The sequence below is a fragment of the Poecile atricapillus genome, chromosome 1 (assembly GCF_030490865.1).
Source record: "Poecile atricapillus isolate bPoeAtr1 chromosome 1, bPoeAtr1.hap1, whole genome shotgun sequence".
Classification (NCBI taxonomy): Eukaryota; Metazoa; Chordata; class Aves; order Passeriformes; family Paridae; genus Poecile; species Poecile atricapillus.
The window spans coordinates 29,849,744-29,869,618 of record NC_081249.1 but is presented as its reverse complement, the minus strand read 5'-3'; the positions used below and the strand labels follow the sequence as shown (position 1 = coordinate 29,869,618).

General features: G+C 40.8%; 1 protein-coding gene across 3 annotated transcripts; it reads left to right on the top strand.

The window, feature by feature from the left end:
• The first annotated feature begins 662 nt into the window (after positions 1 to 662).
• Positions 663 to 14,941, top strand: IL1R2 (interleukin 1 receptor type 2). Of its 3 annotated transcripts, none has more exons than XM_058844637.1 (10): positions 663 to 834; positions 2,451 to 2,578; positions 2,676 to 2,934; positions 5,071 to 5,245; positions 6,623 to 6,797; positions 7,880 to 7,945; positions 8,665 to 8,800; positions 11,107 to 11,252; positions 12,552 to 12,673; positions 13,182 to 14,941. In XM_058844637.1, exons 1-10 carry the CDS (start codon positions 785 to 787, stop codon positions 13,338 to 13,340), a joined length of 1,416 nt encoding a protein of 471 aa, XP_058700620.1. In that variant the 5' UTR covers positions 663 to 784; the 3' UTR covers positions 13,341 to 14,941. The 3 variants fall into 3 exon arrangements, with proteins under 3 accessions (XP_058700620.1, XP_058700640.1, XP_058700630.1); XM_058844657.1 differs by having other exon boundaries at positions 12,552 to 12,630; positions 13,182 to 13,309; XM_058844647.1 differs by having other exon boundaries at positions 12,552 to 13,316.
• The last annotated feature ends 4,934 nt before the right edge of the window (positions 14,942 to 19,875 follow it).

Genomic DNA, 19,875 nt, shown 5'->3' with positions numbered 1-19,875 from the left:
TTGAGGTATTCATACTGCTGCATGTGATCAAGATAATTTCTGGATAAAAAGACAGCCAGGATGAAACTCTTCTGAAGAAAGCTGTTGAAAAGTGTTGGTCCTTGTTAGATATGTCTGAGGATATTAGTCTATCTGGGAACTGCAGTCCCTCACTTGATTGCCCTCTTCTAAAAGGCCAAAATTGCCACAATTCATAATCCTTTTCTTACTCCTCATAAGCCTGGAAACCATAATTTGCTTCTAGCTGTTACTTCTTTATACACCATTACAAGGGAGCCTTAATGCAGGCTGTAACACTAAAATGGATGTTATGAGAGGAAAGGGGAATCAGCACATTTGTGATTCACCAGCAATCTGGGAAATCACAGAAGATTTATGCTGTCCATGAAGAACTTGCTAAACCACAAAATGTGAAGATTGCCATTTATTTAGCTGCTGACTATGCTGCAGTGCACCTTTTGTTACCCATGAAAATTTTCTTCTTGAGGTAGGGTGTGAAATAGTCATGTGAAGACATAAGTGTATGCAAGCTACCATTCGTCAGAAAAGGGGAAAATTAGTCATATATTTAGCAGTCATTTCCCCTTTTTTTGGGAAATCCGAACACATATTTTCTCTGTGTCTGTGTCCCTGTTTCTATTATCCTCACTCTACGTAAGGAAAGAAAGTTGGGTCTAAAACGTTATTTGGTTTTGACACAAATCTATTGGGCAATGAGAGAAAAATTTCCGCTGTGTGTTGAGCTCAACCTTATATAAGGTCCTCACTAGGAATTTTCAGTCTGATGGCTTCTTTTTGTGAGACATTTATGGCTGAAAGACTACAGAAAGATAGGTAAGTGAATCTGATTGAAATTTGGGAATGAAAACCTTCCCTAAACCCCCAAACTGTGTAGAGCTTATGGAGACTGTTAGTTACTAAACCAAAGAGATCAGAAAGCTATGAACAGAATAACCAAGTATTTTTGCCAGGCAAAGGATCTGAAGAGAGAGAAACCCACCTGTTAAAGGGTATCACTGTGAACCATGGGACTTGTTAATGCCTCTAGCACCTGGTCCAGGTGTAGCTGAGAGAGGCTAGAGCTACCAATTCCCTGTAAACACATGCAGACAGAAGAGTAGTAGAGATGACCCATGGTTATGAAACAGTATTATTGAGCAAGAGGTTGGTTTTGTGGTGTTGTAGAGATGACAATAAGCTGGAAATAGTTTATTGTAGTCAAACTACTATCAGATGTCAGGTAAGTATAGCTACTAGGGCAGGATGAAATTTGGATTAAAAACATGATGGAAGTATGAGCATGACAGGATACAAAATGATACCCAAAGAATATGAATATGGCTTTGTTAAATTGGTAGAAATATTTATTTTTGCTTTTGATCTGAAATAGTTGTACAGTCATTTAATATTCATCATAGTTTTAAGGCAAGGTTAAATGCATGCAATTTCCATTTCTGTATATAAAAAGGAAATAGTGTAAAGTGAAATGTGGATATGTGTACTGTATTTCTTATAAATTCCTTACATAAAGCATAAACTAATGCCTCTATCCAGCACATTTTATATATTTTTGCCCATGGCACACCAATATGAAGCATAATCAATCAACTGAGTAGCAGGAGCTGAGGCCTCCTGGCAGAGCTGAAGCATTCAGTGATGTAGACAGACACTGCCATGCTCATGCCAGTCCTATGCCTATGCTCATGTCATGTCCTAACATGACAGATGATGCTTGATGAATGACTGGCAGAGGAGAATTTTGTTTTCCCTTAGAAGTCTATCTGATTTTCAGGACAGGTTGGTCAGGGTTTTCCTTTATTTTATTTTATTTTATTTTATTTATTTATTTATTTATTTATTTATTTTTTTTTTTTTTTAAGAACAGATAGTAATAGTGTCCATGCTGAAAAGTTGTGCACCACTAGAAAGATGGGTATACATGCCATGGGAATCAGTGTTTTTTTTGTCCTAACAAAAACATTTGTTGGAGACAAGAAAGCTTGGCTCTGCTTGTAGCAGGAAGTTTTCCTGCTGCCTGATTCACGCTAGCTGGCCTACGTTGCTCCTGTGTTCACCCAAGCTACAACACTACAGCTCACTCAAAGCAGCTGACCCGAACCTCACTCACATCTTATTGCAAAATAAGCAGAGCTAAATTTTTCCACACGTAGCTGTTGCTCTGAAAAGCTGTGAGGACAGCAGCATCTGGTGGTGTGCTGTTTTCATCTTCTGAAGTGAAAGGGAAGGGCCAGAAGTGATATGTTTGTGCCAAGCCAGATGTTCTGGTTCCACAGTTCAGCCCCCATAAACTAGGGATGGAGACACCTTTCTGCTCAGTGAGGATGGACCAAAGCTCCCCAGGTCTGGAGCGAGAAAAATAGCAGTTAATTCTTAGGATAATATTGAGTATTTTGGTTATATAATCTGTCTGGTAATAAACTTCCTTGTAGATTTCAAAACACTTTCCTTCAACCCTCTCCTGATTTCCTGTGGAAAAAAATGCATGGGCTCTTCCTTGTCCTGGTGATGTGTACAGTGGGTGCCTCTGCTTTCAGACTCCAGCAAGTAAAAAACACAGGTAAGTGTATATTTGTCTTTTTTTGTTCTGTTTTCCTCACGATTTTTTTTAATGTTCCTGTCTGACGGTAATATAAAAATATCTCTGATTTATATAGAAAACTGCCCAGATCACACCGTGTTTTTCAAACACTACTATGAACTACATGAAGAACCTGTGGTTCTGAAATGCCCTTCCCCCAGATACAAACATTTGGATTTCTCTGCCTTGATCCCTAATATCACATGGTATAAAAATGGTTCAAATACCATGATATCAGGAAGAGATGAAGATTCAAGAATCTGGGCAAAAGGAAATGCACTCTGGTTTTTACCAGTGATGCTAGAAGACTCAGGAGTATATATCTGCACAAAAAGGTGGGTATTTAAAAGAAAATCTAGTTCACTAACAAAATGACTATGTCTGAATGCATTACCTTGATTTTAAACTCTGGTTATATTCAGAGCATTTCTGGATAAGATAATTTCCTTGCTGACCTTATTAGAAAGAAAAAACATGGGAAGTCAGGACCCTTAGAGCATGCTGTATGTCTCCTACAAGTACCAGCACTGAAATTTGGATAAATTGTGGAACAAGGTTGCCACTTTGGCTACAATCTCATAGGAGAATAGAGTATAGAGAGTTTTTTCTAGCTACCTCTGAGCCAGTCAGTGCTATGGCAAGTGGGGCATGCTGCAGGAAGCGGGTTTGCTGAGCACAAATAACCTTGTTGCACCTCAGATTGCCTTATGAAGACTATATAAGACACTGCGGCTCTGCAGTGGCTTTCCCCTTCCCTCTTCCATATCCCTGGTCTTCACTTTTCTTCCGAGTCATATTTTAAACAAGAATTTGATTGGCTTGGTATTGTTGGAAGACTTTTCATGAGACCCAGTGTGTGGTATCAGACTTGTGGTGTTGCAGTGAGTTGAGACTTTAGCTATGGCTCTTTTCAGCCCTATTGGTAATTTTTTTTTCTGAGTGTTTTCAATCTGACAGCACACTGTACCATGTCAAAAGAGGTGCCAGGGTCTGAATTTGTTGACGACTGAGGAAGGCAAAAAAATCCCATCACCCTTAGAGCCTAAACTTCTGAAGATGATCCAGGTCCCTGTCCCCTGCTATGTCCTGCAGCCAGCCTGCCTCTCAGTATACCTCTGGCACTTGGCTCTGGGGTTTATACTAGAAAACATATCTCTACATCCCTGGAGCTGCTTGTGGAGTGCATGGTCTCCTTGCTTGCAAGGCACACCTAGATAGAGATACGTGTCAGCAGTAGAAAAGGTGGGCAAGTTGAAAAATCATGCTCAGCATGTCGAGTTGGTCTTTCCCCACATCTCAGCAGCAATTTCAGTTGTGGAGCAGAAGATAAGATACTGACAGTGAAGCCCAAATGGCAAAATATTGCAAATACTGTTCTAGAGCAGAGTAGTTGCCTGAGATGTTTAAGAGTGCTCTTTAATCCCTTTTTGGACTATTCTGCCTCACTTTGTCAATATATAACGCTACAGCAGTGTTACTGAGAGATCTAGTAAAATGTTGTGGATTTTGTTTGAAAAAGACATGCAAGAGCCAAGTAGATAACTTCATTGTTAACATTATAGTAGGATTAATAAAGTGCAAGCAAATTACATTTTTCTTGCAAATTATCTCACAGGGAATTCAGCAGATCTTTTTATCAACTCTGTAAAATGAAGGTAGCAGCAAACTATCACAGATCTCTGCTTCTGTGTTCTGTGGAGCAAATATTTTGGGTTTGGGCATCTGGCCTGTACATGACAGATGGCCACAGTGCCCTGGCAATAGTGTCAGTCTGTATGCTTGCAGCCCACAGCTGCTCTCCTGGAGGTGGCAGCCCAGCCCCCCTGGGTTTGCTGGCCCCTTAAAGGATCATGCACTGCCATGAGGCATCTCAGAAGCAGGTTTCCAGAGTTGTAAAGGATGGAATTTAATCATCTATCTCCCCTAGTGCAGTCTTCTTTGAGACTGGAAGTGATTGTCACTTGGCTCCAGAAAGAAAAATCGGATATTGTGAACCTTTCAAGGACAGAATTCCTTCTTTGCTATACAAAATTATATGTACTCACAGAAATGTTTATGGTTGTGCAACAGTAACTGCAGATGTATTGTAATACATGCTTTAAGCTTGTTATTTAATCATTAAGGTTTTCAAAACCTTTTCCAAGGAAATGGGGCAGGGTTCATGACACACTTGCTACTTCAGGTTAACATGTTCCTCCTCCTTAGAAAGTTAAAATTGTGCTGCAGCCTAAATGTGCACAGGAAACTTGTTGTACTAAAAAGAAAAGACTGAAGGTCTGAGGCAGACGTGTCAGCAACAAGTTTAGATTGTGCCAAAAGAACACTACCAGTGATTTTCCAGCATCCCTCTTGGTATGATCTCAGTCTTGGCCTCTGTTAAGGAGGGAAATGGAGCCAGGAGGAAACCAAGAGTGTCATTTGAGTTCCCCTCATCACTCTTGGTGTCTCACCTCTCCCTGCTCTGTCTGCAGGAACTCCTCCTACTGTGCCGAGGTCTCCATCCACCTCACAGTTGTGGAGAAAACAGCTGCTCGGGAGATTGCCTATCCCCAGGTCCTCTTCACTTTCACCTCTGGAAGGATTGTTTGTCCTGACCTGTGGGATTTTACACCAAACAGGACAAGCCTGGAGCTCAAGTGGTACAAGGTAGAACATTTACTTCCTCTTTGTGCACAGCTTCATCTCAACTTGGCACATAAATCTCCACTTTATGTTTCTCCTGAACATCATGTTGTTTAAATCACTAGCATAGTGTAATACACTGGGAACCTTGGGGCAGATGTATACATTTTAGGAAAAGTTCTCTGCGGCACACTCAGCACAGGCTGAAGTGTTCCACATGTTTTGTGCTCTCACAGGCAGTGCAACTATTTATAAGGCTAGATTACTTACCCAACTCCAGGGTTTGCCACTGATATCAGGTCCTCTTCTTTGGCACTGTGTTTCTTTTTATGGCCCTCTAGTGAATCCCATAAAGTAGAACCTCCCAGAGATACTGCCTCCATGTTTAGGTGGGGTATCTTTCATTAATCAACTGGAATACACCATTTGGTAATACCAAATGAATTAGATAATGCTTGGAGTGTTCTCTTGCCTAACTGACCAGTTTGCTGCTTTTCAAGTAGGCAAGCCTGGTTTTGCCTCTAAGATCAAATACAATATCCCTGGCAGTTAAATTTCACACTGGAGAACAGGGAATTCTTCTCACATTTCCCATTTGGTTTAGCTTTTTACACTCCCACTATCCACTGCCTTGTGCAGCTGTAGCCTTACCATAGGATGCAATACACAGGCTGGCTTGCAGTGCCTCAGTTATGATCTGTACCATACCAGCAAAATGTTGCTACTGAGGACTCCCTTCAGAAGAGGGAACATAACCCACTTTATCTAAGCAAAAGGCTGCCCCCTCAATATGGCTCTTGTTACAAATGTATGAAAGAGCTACCCTGCCTTCCTGAGGAAGGAACATAATTTCTCCTAGCAGGTCTCCAGCCCATGTATGAACAGAGCCTTAGGGATACAAAGCAGGAATTTCTAATAATTTATAGGGTAAGTAACACTTACGTGTAATCCTGAATGATTACAAGTATTTGTCTTCAAAGAATGCCTTAGAATATTACTCTTTTGAGATCATGTATGGAAAGTGATAACACTGTGAAAACCTCCATGGGTACTAAAATCCCAGTGTATGTGATTGCTCTTAAGATGACTCAAGGAAGAGCCTATGATATGTTTTCTGTCTTAAAATATGCACTTTATGGAAGAGCTATGCACACACATTATAGATAGATTAATACAGCAATTCTTCACACTTCATATAGTGCCACAAGGCATTTTAGAGATGGATACACATTAAAAGAACTTTGGTTCTTTGGTGCTTTGGTGGGAAAGAAGAACTGCTCAGATTTCCCAGTGATAAGTAAATGTCTAACAATAGAGAGACAGAGATAATTTGTCTGAGAGTTACACAGGGTGTAACCATAGCTATCTGAGTCATAACACCAGTTTCTGTCCTTTCTCCAGGATGCTCTGCCTTTGGAAGATGACAATGAAAGATTCATCATTCTGAAAGGTTCAGGGTCTCTGATCATGGCATCCGTGCTACCGACAGACGCGGGGTATTACACCTGCAAGATGTCATTTCCATTTGAAGGTGTGGAATACGAAATCACCAGGACAATTCAACTGGAGACTGCTGGTAAATATAGTATTAGATGATCAGGGGGATGGAGAACCTCTCATACAAGGAAAGGCTGAGAGAACTGGGTTTATTCAGCTTGATAAAGAGAAGGCTTTGGTGTGATCTAATTGTGGCCTACCAGTACCTGAAGTGGGCTTACAAGAAAAATAGAGAGGGGCTTCTTATAAGAGCATGAAGTTACAGGACAAGGCGAATGACTTCAAACTGAAAGAGGGCAGGTTGAGATTAGCTGTTACGAGGAGGTTTTTTACTGTGAGGGTAGTGGGGCACTGGCACAGGTTGCCCAGAGAAGTTGTGGATGCCAACCCCACCTTCCTGGAAGTGTTCAGGGCTAGGTTGGATGGCGATTTGAACAACCTGGTCTAATGGAAAGTGTCCCTGCCCATGGCAGGAGGGTTGGAACTAGTGGTCCTAGGAACCTTTTAGGAAAGGTTTTAGGAGCCTTTAAGGCTCCTTCCGACCTAAACCATTCTGTGGTTTTATGATTCAATGATGAACATATTAAAACATTACAGCACATAAGAAAACCTCTTGTTCGTGAATTAAAATCTTGAGAGAAGCTCATGCTCAGCCTTTCAGCTATGCCAAGGGAATGCTTGTCCTGCCCCTGATGGGGCTCCCACAGCACCCCTGGCCTGGCAGGGGTCTCTCCTGCGAGCACCCGTGTTTGTTAAAAGGAATAGTTGATGTCTTGGGGGCAGGAGAGGGTGTGCCACTGCTCAGGGCTTCAGGGCAGCTCGGAGATGAGGCCCTTGGCGGGGACAGGCCGCTGTGTGGCGGAGCGGCGAGAGTGGCGCGGGGCCCGGGGCGCTGCTGCGCACGGCGGCCGGCAGGGGGCGCCCGTGCCGCACACGCCTCACGCCGTCCCTGAGGGCCGGGCTGGGAGCGGGATCCTGCCCTCGCCACAGCCGAGGGGCTCCGGCTCGGAACGGCAAACCCCTGCTTGCCAGCGGGCCTAGCAATCAAACCCTTCCCTGGGACACGGCAGCTGTTGGGTGAAATGGCATGTTTCTGGTTCTGGGGCCCTGCCCACATTTTCTCTTGTCTTAGCACTGACTCTATTCTCTTTTTCTGCCAAGAACAAGAGAAGAGAATTACCCCGATAATTGTGTATCCAGCCCAAAAGACGACATCAGCTGCTCTTGGTAAGGCCCAACTTTGTATTTGGAAACGTTTAATCAGAAAAAAAAAAAAAAAAAAAGAAAAAAAAGGTGTAATTTGTTGGCATAAATTGTAGGTTTTTTATCTCAGTTATATTACTTGAGGGTTGGTGCTGAACTGTTCTTTGCTTTTTAATGTCTACAACCAGGTGCTGTCTCCTGGGATATAGATATACTTCCATATAATATAGATACAAATCAGTCTGGAGTCTCTGTATTCCTGAGTTACAGTAATTATAACGATAAAAAAGTTTCAGAAATTTTGCAAAATCACTTTATCCCTGGTCCCAGCTTCAGCTGAATGTCCTCACTCCCAGCATCTCTGAGTGAAGCTGTGCTGCTGGTTTAATGCAGTTGCTCCAGAGGGGTAAACCATACGGTGCCCTTTGGGCAGCAGTGGGTCAGAAAGGGCAGGGCCACAGGGCCACACAGCCTTGCCTCTAGGGAATGTGTTTAGTGCGAGAGTTGCTAAGTGTTGCAATAGGCAAATTGTTTGGTTAGCAGCAGGAAGGACTAGCCACACTGAAGGGTTTTGCTGCTAAGGAGTAAGGGATCAAAAGCAACCTGGGGATTAACTTCAGTTTTGAAAGTAGTGGTTCTTGACGTGTGTGAGATCTCCCATTGGAGTTGTTGATTTTCACCAAAAAAAGAGTAGTTCTTCATAGGTATCCAAATTGTTTTTCAATCTTTATTTTTTTTGACAGGCTCCAAGATGACTCTCCCATGCAAAGTGTTTGTTGGGCTGAGCAGCCATTTTCAAACTGACGTGGAATGGCTGGCAAATGACACCAGCGTTGACGTGGTTTATAAACAAAGCAGAGTTACAGAGGGGGAACGACAGTAAGTCTGGCTGAAAGTGCTTCCTTGTGCTTATTGTTCTAACCTAGAGTGCTACAGGCACTCTTGGTGCAGCTGAATGCCAAGTAATGAAATGGGAAATGGAGAGATCTAAAGTGAGAGTGAGAACCAAGGTAAAAAAAGAGGAGGCAAGCAAAATAACCCACAAAACGCAAGCCCAACCCAGTCAGTGAAATAAATTTTTATCTCAGTTTTTTTGTTACATGATATTTTACAAATGAGCCAATTTTGATACAAACTTTAAGCACATTTTCATGAGCAAGTGAGCTTTGTAAGAGCTGACTGCAGCGGAAAGCAGGGAGACTCGATGCTTCCCAGTGCTTCTCTTATCTCTCTATCTTGCCCCATGCAAACAAAGTGGCAACATTCTCTCCCTGACATTCATGGGGTTCTCTGAATACACTAAGACAACAGAAAATTATCTAGTGGTTTGATGGTTTTTGTTTTCTAAATGACATTGTTTTTCCCCCTAAACTTGTTCTTTTCCGCATTAGTGAATGAAACTGACTCACACAGACACCCGCTGAGTGCTAGAACAGATGCTAGAGTAGCACTGAAGGGAATGCTGGTGGGAGGGAGAAACAGGATGTTCCACATCCTCTTGCCCTGATTCATTGTGTCTCCCAGTCTGGAGGAGCCTTCTTTCAGCTGCCTCATAGCTGCACAGCTCAAGGTTTTCCCAGCTGCCTCATAGCAGCTGCACACCTCAAGGCTTTTCCCACTAGGAAAGGGAAAGATACCTGCTTTCTGTACCTGTAGTGTGTTAATTGAGTAACTTACTACATCCAGGAACACCTCTAGTGTTTTTGTAAATGTGAGCTAAAATTTCTGACTGAAATCTCTTAATTGAGGACCAAGGCAGCTTGTTTTATTTCTTGTTTCATGAAGCTCAGAATGTCCAAAAAGATCATTATCCCTGCCTGGTGGCTTTGCCTGTGCTGCCCAGAAGGTTCCTTGGCTCCGGGATGCCACTGCCTCAGCTGTTACATGCTAAACTGGTGACACACCAGCTAGCACCTTCCCAAAATGTTTCTGGCTACTGATTAAGGTTTAGCATGGGCTAGCGGCCATTTCCAACAGAGTTTGGGGAGGTGGCATCCGTATTTTGAGGGACAAGAATGTTTAACCATTATGGATGTGAGATGGGTTTGGCAATTTGTGGCCACCAGTGATGGATAACAGCCTGGCCATGCTGCAGCCAGATGTAACACAGGAACTCAGCTGTATGCCCAAGCCTTTAGGTGTTTTCCCATTCCCCACAGCACGACTGGGAAAATTAATTTATAGTCTTGTTTATAAATGAAAATGAATTGAACCTGTGGCCAGGAACGATAAAAATGTGCTGCAGCTATAGTCTCTACTGGCTTTAGAATACAGTAGCACTTTCTTACTTGGACTTTAAAAAATATTTTTGTTATGCCTATCACTATCATTACCGTTGTTATATGGTATCATGCAATTGCACAAGGACAGTGACAGTGACGGCTGAGGTTCCTGCAGGACCTACAATGTCTGATACTCCCCAGCTCTGCTGGAAGCTCTCATTATGGCAGCATGACAAAACAGCTCAAATGCCTCTGGAAATAAAATTCCCCATGGAAATCTTTGGCAAAGAGCTCCTGGGAGGAGAGCCTATGGAATCCCATTGCCGACATGCAATGCAGGCTTATTGGTAACTGCTCTGGAAATGACTAAAAGATATTAAGGGAAAATGTTTGACTCCAGCTAAAAAATGCTTTCAAAGAGTGGGACTCCTAAAATAATCATGTTGAAATTACCTGGAAACTTCTTGGACAGTTTCTTGATCTTGGTATTGAGCTATTGGCTTTGAGCATGTGATTGACAGGAATGGTGGTTCAGCTTTCTCAGAGAACCTTTGCAGGGTTATGATCTCCATATGTCCTCTTCCAGCTGATCATAAGAATTAAGCTCAGGTAGTCAGAGAGAAGGAATTAGGTCCTTGCACAATGCTGTGAAGTGAGCTCAAAGATACACGGAATTCCATTTGCCTTTTTCCCCTCCCTTGTCTTTATTTTTGCAAGAAAAATGCAGGTATTGTTTTCCCTCTATACTCCAAAAAGTGCAGGATAGGTACTGCCCACTGAGACTCAAGAAGTTAGCCCAACTGGGCTGAAGACAACAGGCATCCTTGAGTGCTGAGGGGCTGGTTCAGAAATGAACCAATATCCAGAGCATTTTCTTGCAATGTGCTGTTAGGATGAATGTATCAAATAGAGAAAAAAAATCTTATTAAAATATTTAACATTAAATCTTTCTTATTCTTACAGAGAAATAGTAGAAAATGGTGAAAACTTCATTGAAGTACCACTGATTTTTGATTCTGTTGAAGAAGTGGACTTTTACACAGACTTTACTTGTCTGGCCCAGAACACATATGGATACCAAGTACTGCCAACAAGGGTCAAGCAGGAAGGTAGTTATTTTTACTGCTAATTTTTGATAATTTTTATTATTATTCTAATGCCAAATTATCTCTTGACCTGTTTATACTGTAAGAGCTAGTGTTGGGATGAGTTACTGCCTGGGGAAAATCTGGTGGCCTTTTTCACCTGTGGTCTTTGATACAGCCTGTTCACAAAATGCACGTTCTGTAGGTCATTTACTGACATTTTATGTAGGGATAAGGATCTGTCTGTGCTGGTATATCTGTTTGTTTGATAACACTCCAATTTAGATGCACTTCATGAAATAATTTTCCAGTGAGACTACTGGCAAACTCTCTTTGCAGCAGGGTCAAATCTCTTTCAGTTCCTCAACAAGTAGGGGGAAAAAAAAGACAACAAAAGAATAAATTATTAGTATTTCTTTTCTTCATGCACAGACAACTGCAAAAATAACAAGAAGTGTAAATTGTGATGGGCGTTATTATTTTGGCTCCTAGTGATGGGAAGAGAAGACCCAAACTCAGCGCAATTAATGTTGCAGTGTGATAAACCATTGGCCAAGAGCCAGCTGTATAAACAATGTGAAGCAATGCTAATTGTTTCTTTGCATGATGTTGGTGAATCACTAAAGCTTGCTCACACTGTCTTAGAAAGGCACATGAACATATTCAGACTTCACTATCAGTTATGACTCACTCTAGGACCCTATGATGAGGGATTTGTACTCTTTTTGCTGGATCACGTGCTGCCCTTGTCTTCTATGAGCCACATAGGAATAACTACAGAGGAGGCAATATACATTGGAATAATCCAGAATGGTCTGGACAGACACTGGTGTTGGAAATTAGCCGGATTTGGGAAGAAGTTCTGAGTTTTGGGTTGATCATTACTATTTTATAAGCTGCTCTGTAGGAAAAAAATATTCACACAACTTGAGAGTGGACTAACTGTTAAGTATTCCTGCTCCACACGGTGCTTGGATTTCCTGCTTGGAATGTCTCAGCTTTTAACAAACCAAGATAGAAAGCACACTGCTGATCTGATCAGGGGTTCAGAAAGTTTGGTGTATGCAAAAAATTGAACTTTAAATTCTCACTCTCTGTTGTTTTCCAGTCCTTCCTCCTGTCTTGAGAACACATTTCCTAGAGTGCTCAATCAATAGATCTCTTCCTTTCAAAGGTGATAAGCCCTGATGGAAGGTTAACTTGCAGACATCCTTTTTACTGTCATTTCTCCTCTTCCCATTTGAGATTAGAGAATTATGTTCCTGGGAGTTTGTTGGGGCTTTTTTTCTGTTTTTCTAATATTTAATTTGTTTAATTTTCCAGCTGTTGGTCTGTCCTGGTACATTGCAATGATCCCTGTTGCACTGGCCTGTGTGTTCGTGGGAGGGATATGCATGCACAAGTGCTGGAAGCGGAGAGCTGATAAAGGATATACAACACCAAAGGTTTAAAATTCACTTGGTTCTCCAGCTGCCAACAGAACAAAAAATCGCCCTGGCTATCTTTCACATCAGACAGAGAGACATTTCAGACCTGATATCCTGCATTCCCAACAGACTGATAATAACAGCTCTTTCCCACTTTTCCCAGTCTTCTATGATCTGACGAAGTTAAGAATATAAGTTTGCATTTATATGCTGCTTAGATGCAGGAAATCTGTGTCTATTGTTTTGCAAGTAGGATGCAATCTGGAGAATTTTGGAACACAGAACTGTGCTCTGGATATGGGAAGAGTAGGAAAAGGGAGGTGCTCTCATCCTTTCTAATTCCAACAGATATACTGTTTTTTAAAAAAAAGGAAAAGAAACTCCCTAAAATCTAAAAAGGGAAGCTAAGGAAGCTTGCTACAGAAGGACTATTTGACACTAGAGTGAAAAAGCAATTTTTCCATGCAAACAGACTAAATTTATTTTACTTCAGTCTAAAACGAGCCATTTGTTTTCCCTTTTCCAGAGCCAAATGAAGTTGTCATGGCAACTGTATATCTATGAACTGCTACACAGAAAAAATAATTTTGTTCACCATTTGGATTACACTTTGCTTAAACAGCCTGTCTCAGAATATCTCTCCCCCAGAGATAAATCCATCTGTATGACAGATAACTGTACATAGAAGAATTCAGTTCTGTTTTATCTACCAATATGTTGTAGCTAGAGATTCATAGGCAGCTGTAACATGTTGTCATCTTTGCCAAGGAAATAATTGGAGGTATGTTTAAGGGTTTTGAGAGTAATTTGGCTAACAAAAAGTTTATTCCTGGAAGTGATTGGACAGATTGCCAGTAATAATGAACAGTTTCATGCTTTTGTGCCTCCAGCCCTTTTGTGACCAGTCTGCTGTAGCTTCTGGTTGTGTCCTTTAAATTGCAGTATGCAAATTGATTACGCAGGATGCAAAACACTGCTTTTTAGGTTAACCTAGCTGTATTCTAGTCTTGACATAGATCATAAGGGAGCAATAAATAATCAGTGACCATGTTGTACTTTGAGGGTCAGAATGAATAAAATTATTTGGTTACTTCCTCTCTTTCTTTTCAAAGAGATACCACTTATGACAGCTGAGAAATTGTTACATGAATTATGTGTATTCTGGAAAAACTTTGGCTCCAAAAAACCAAATTGTAACACAGTAGAGAGCGAATGGACCACATCCATCTGGGAGAGGCCATGGCCTTATTCCCTTTCACCACCACTTCCAGTTGTCTCTGAGTTTGGCCCAATAAATGTCTGGAAGGATTCTAAAGAGTAGGATGTGGCTTGAGTTAAGAAATCTTCACTCTATTAGTGAGAACATTCATATGTAATGAGATTTAAACCAAATCCTCCCTTTAAATACTCTAAATGTTAGTTGTGAAGATTTAGTCACAGAGATTAGAGTTCTGACGCAGTTTAGGTCAAGGGCATCCAGAGAACACCACAGGACTCACTGTTTCCAAGTGTAGAATATTAAAGATGATAAGGACTACAAGTATTTTATGGGTAGATGGGAAAAAGGTGGATGTAAGTGTGGAGAACAGTCAGATCACTTGGATATCTGTTCTTTGAAGGGAGAAAGCTATAGATGAACTGACCAGTGTTGGATGGAACATTGAAAATGTTTTAGAAGCATCAGGAATGCTCATTATTTTCAAGCAATTGCTAGTCTGTACCTAGAGAACAAATTAAGATTGTCAATAAGTGTAATGTTTAAAAATGCGATTTGCTCTTCCTTTCCATCTGTGTCCTCCAAGAGTAGCATGATCACATACCTACCTGGCTGTAAGTGCAGGGATGGATTTCACTAAGTATTGGAAAAGAAGCAGAACTTTTGGTATACACAGTACTGGTGCCATAAGAAAGTTAAATACCTCATATCCTTCTCCAAAACAAGAGAAAGAGAAAAAAATATGAATGTAAGATGAAAATTAGGTATTTAGAAAATTGCTGTTACATACTCAGTGGCATTTTGAATAAAAAAGGAAAGTAAAGAAACAAAGGCTTATCTTCTATGTAGTGATGTTTGCTTCTCTGATACTAGTATAATAATATTCTGAAGGCTTTTCATAAGTAGATATCTTCAGGTGAACTACACAGTGTAAATATTTTACAGATACATTTGAACAAGTGACCTGCATAATGTAAAAGCTTTATACTGATTTGTATCATTATACACATGGGCAATATGGTTTATCTAGGTTTTGAAAATGTTGTGTGAAAAAATGGAAAACAAATAAAATCCAAACCAAAATGTTGGTGTGTTAGTTGAGTGGGAAGAAAGATGTCAGATATGAGATGTCTCTTTGAGGATGGCAGCTCTTTCCCAGACAAGTACAGTATTAGGGAACATCACATCAAGGATTCAGAGCTCTGCACTACAATATTTATTTTCAGAAAAATTATGGATGTAACGAGGACAAGGTCACCTCATTCCATGTGGGTTTATAGCTTTTTCCAGAGAGCTACTCTATCTGCAACTTCAGAGTTCTTCAGAGTACTTCAGAGGCTCACCTACAGAGGGGAAAAGATTATGTGCCATGGTCTTGGCATGAGTTAACATCCAGGACAGAGGCTTCTCATGCAGAAGTTGTTTTCAGAAAACACTAATTGAGTTATCAACTATTTTCTAGTTTTCAGTGTATGTGATCTTGATGTCATTTATCCATCTAAATAGGCAGCATAACTAATGTTTGACCAGAGTAGCAGCCAAACTGAACCTAAGTGTGAAGGGCACCAAATAATTTGACCTGCTGGTTCCCAAACAAAATCCATAAATAAATATGGGAGGAAGTGAAAATGAGGGCTGACCTGCACATAGAATTGATCTTGGCTGATCAAGACAAGAAGTTACAATTTTTTATTCTAGTAGCTGGGGAGTGAAGGCGTGCATGCAGCAGGATGAGGACATCCTTGTTGAAATATCATTGCTAGAAATAGTGTTTAAGATATGAACAGCTAATTAAAGTATTTATGATTATTCTGCCTCAAGTCTGTAAAGCAACAGGTTGAGCAGGGCAAAACAAATAAAAAATAGTTCTTATGTTTTGGAGCTGAGAACTCCCTGTCCACTCATAACCTTGCAGCTGCTAAAGATAGCCTAGGGTGGGATTCTTCTCATCCAACCTTCACACAGCCTAAAGGAATACAGGTAATCCAAGATAGCCACTGATGTTTCCTCTCAGTGGAAAAAGACTTCTCTCTGGTGCCTAAAATAAATGGGGATGAATTGCATCTCAGAGGTGCCTGTTTGGTCCCACCAGTTTAAGACAAAGTAAGACGAATCCATTCTGCATGGATTCATGGATACAGGAATGACTGGTTGTGGATCACTGGATTTCAGGTTACTAGAGAGGTTATAAAAAGAAACAGTCTAAAGCCTAGAGACACCTTGTCCTGTAGTCAAAGCTGCTGGGCTTTTTTGGGAAATGACTTTAATGCTGGCAGCTCTGTGCACAGCAAGCACAGGCTCACACTAAATGAAAATACTGTACGAGGTTGGGAGGCAGGCCCAAAGGTATATATTGTGGAATCCAATGTAAGAGGGAGGCTGAAAATATCGAGCTGGTGCCTTGGAAAAACATTGGTGCCTCATAGATTGTGTGGTCAGGAAGTGCCACATCTATTACAGGAAGAAAAGAAAGAGCTGTCCTGTGTGCATGGCTGAAGTACAGAGCCCTGCTGGGACCAGGAGGAAGTCTGCTGAGAGACTGCGGGTGAACTGGGTCCTGTCACCCTTTCCACAGCTCTCAGCCAGCTCAGCTCCCATGGCAGACAGTGTCTGTCTTCTCCTTCCTGGCTCTGCTGGCGCTACAGCAGAAAGTTGGAAAAAACAGTTATACAGGAAAGGACATCATAAAACTAGCTTGCTTCCAGTGGACAAACTCATGTCATTGATAAGAAAACCACTTATATACATATAATGTATATATTCTGTATATGTATTCTGCTTTAGTCTGATCATTACACTGGAAGCTGTAGTCTCTATAGGTCTATATATTACATAGAATACACACTGTAGAGAGCTTAATAAAGCAGCTGAAATATAACTCCAGTCAGTTTTCAAGAAGAGTATATTCCTAAAATTCTTCAGCCAGGCACTAATAGTAATAATAATAATTATGAAGAAACTTCTGAAAACTCATGTAGAACCAAGCTCACTTGTTAGAGCTTGGGAAATGTATCCATTTTTGAATCCTTTACTGCAAGGTGTAGTTTGGCTTTTATAGTTGTGTGTCCGTTCTACCCATTTTAAGTTTTTGCCCCAGTCTAAATCATCCCAGAACGTGACAATGACTTCAGGTGTAAACAGAAAACTACTTTGTAACATGTTGAAAAGCTCAGTACCTCAGTCCTGACAAGAAGTGAAGGTCCTCTCTTCCTCACTGTTTTTACTAGTTTGTCATCTTTTGAGTCGTGCCCCAGGAGCTTCATGTATATGTACATAAATTTCATAGAAATGCACATCTTGATTCCTTTGTGGATAATGAGGCATTGCCAGTGTTTCTGTGTCATGAGGCTTGAATGGTGCTATTCATTTCAAGCTTTAGAGGTCCTGCTCTGCCTTGGTTATAAAGGTGTCATTTATCCAACTGCTAAACTGTGGGGTAAATGAATCATAATGTTTGCTTGCTTTGGCTCCCAAATGTGCTTTTTCAGCATTGCTAAGGAGGCCAGGCTATGACTGGAAATAGTTGATACTGTTTGTTTGCTTGCAAAAAACACTCTCAAGTGAGTTGTGGCTTTCAAGTTGGAGACACTGCTGAACAAAGTAATTAAAGGGCGTGGTTACACGTTTCTTCAGTATGTTACTACCACTCTTTTTGCTTTGACTGCGTTTTACCATGGCTGATCCTTCAGCTGGTTTGAGAACACTCCAGAGGAGAGTGTGGGTTTCTTTGGTCTCATCATCATCACTCTACTAGCCTGTGAATGCTGGAGACTCAGGCTTTCTTATTATCATTAAATCATAAAATGGTTTAGGTTGGAAGGGACCTCAAAGATTATCTAGTTCCAATCCCCCTGCCATAGGCAGGGACACTTTCCACTAGAAGATTACTCAAAGCTCTATCCAACCTGTCTTTGAACATTTTCAGGGATGAGGCACCCACAGGTTATTTGGACAACCTATCACAGTGCCTCACAATCCACTCAGTGACAAATTTCTTCCTACTATGTAATCTAACCCTACACTCTTTCTGTTAAAAGCCATTCTCCCTTGTCCTATCACTGCATGGTCTTGTAAACAGTCCCTCTCCAGCTTACTTACAGGTTCCCTTCTTGTGAGTAGAGAAAAGCTATCAGCTAAGGGAAGGAACAAGAGCCCTGCCTTTGATCACAGTTGATAGGTAGTTTTTCAGATGAATCTAAGCCAGTAAAATGAAGGAAGAAGCATGATAGAGAAAGAACCGAGATTCACATCTCCACCTAAGTGTGGCAGAACTGTATGACTGATTGCTTTTTAATAGTAAAGAACATACAAGATGATGATGATGATGATTACTACTGTCTTGTTGATGTTGATTATTACTACTACCACATTGAGTGGTGCCATTTAGGAAATATGGATTGCATAGGAGAACATAAACATGGGTGGAAGAGTTTAGGGAAATGGAGAACTTGTGAGAATAAGAAATACGAGCTTATCTTCTGCCTGGAAAGCCAATGAAAGGCCATGATAACTGCCCATAAGCTCATCCAAAGGGAGAGTAAAAAAGTAAGGGCATGTAATTATTTCCACTAATGAAGGAGATTGCATAATAAGACTGGAATAAGAGATGCATAACCAAAATTAAGATGCCTCTAATCACTGCAGCAGTGAGGTCCTGAAAAAGCATCTCAGCAGGAGTAATGGTAGGAAAATAAATTATATCAAATTAGAGATGGGCACAGCTATGAATAGGATTTGATGTTTGTGACAGCAGGAGGTCTTCCTGCAAGGCTGAATCATATCCTCTGGCTTTGTGTTCTTTACCTCCATTGGAAAAGGCTGGACAGCTGAAGATAAAAAATGCCATCTAAGAGTTTAATTACTGTGTTATTATTTCCTCAGTTAAATCTGCCTTGCTTGTATTTACAGACCTTACTAGCATGTAAGGGCTGGAAGATCAAAAGAATTAAACACTAAGCACAATTGCTGGATATGTCTTTGTAGACATGTCCCACGTTCTAGTCCTTTAAAATCTTCCAGGAGATGCCAGTTGCCACTGGAAAATAGCCCTTAATGAGAGTTGGCTTTAATGATGCAGTGATCCAGTCTCTAAAAAAAACGCGCTGTAAGAGATAATTTAGCTCTTCACAGGGCCCAAGTGCCTCTATTATGCAAGACGAGAAGAAGAAAATCCTTAAATGCTACTCTGTTGTTTTCTACTCATTCTCTTAAATGTCACTTTCTGTTTGTTTATTTTATTTTACTATTTAATGGATGCTTCTGCAGCATTCACTTTTGGCCATGCACTGTGTCATGGTTTTAAAGCAGTAACTAAAAAATTACTTATTTCTTGCTGTGAGATATGGATTAGAATAAGAGCAAAACAGGCTTAAAACTTAAAAGGAATAAAGAAAGTTTATTAACAAAACTACAAGAATAAAAAAAACCCAAAACACCAGAATAAACTTCCAGAATACTCTTTTATCCCCCACTACTTGACCATTCCTTTGTACACGTGACAACATAGAGACAGAAAAACTTTGGAACTTTGGTGGTTAAAACAGTCCCAGTTCCTGCTACAGTCTTTTCATCAGTCTTTGTAGAGAAACAGAAGTCTCCTTCTGTTAATCTATAGAGTTTCTCACAAGAAAACTATTTCTGTTATAGTTTTCTATTTCTCTGATGCCAGCTGCCCAGTAATCATGTCATCAGAGCTCACTCCTCCCATTTCACATCACTCTGAGGTGTGTATGGGCCATGAGTTTAGGGATGTCATTTTAAGGATGAGTTATTCAAAGGCAAAAGTCTTCTTCATCTGTCTCTGTGAGCTTCACTAGAAAAACAGTTTTCTCATTGCCTCAAGTGGCCTCAAATCTTCGCCTCACTCTGTTCCAGCACCTCACTGTATCACAATTACTCCACTTTTTGCTAAAAATCCAAACTTTGAACACTCCATTCCTCCCTATATACTCTATCATGAATTAAAGGAGTTTTTTCAGGACCTTATTGTCCATCTCCATAGCTT

What these genes read in the sequence shown, in the direction of transcription:
- IL1R2 (XM_058844637.1), top strand. Translation starts at nt 785, where the DNA reads ATGGCTTCTTTTTGTGAGACATTTATGGCTGAAAGACTACAGAAAGAT. An exon ending in GTATATATCTGCACAAAAAG is followed by an intron (nt 2,935 to 5,070) that starts GTGGGTATTTAA and finishes CTCTGTCTGCAG; the next exon opens with GAACTCCTCCTACTGTGCCG. An exon ending in AAGGATATACAACACCAAAG is followed by an intron (nt 12,674 to 13,181) that starts GTTTAAAATTCA and finishes TCCCTTTTCCAG; the next exon opens with AGCCAAATGAAGTTGTCATG.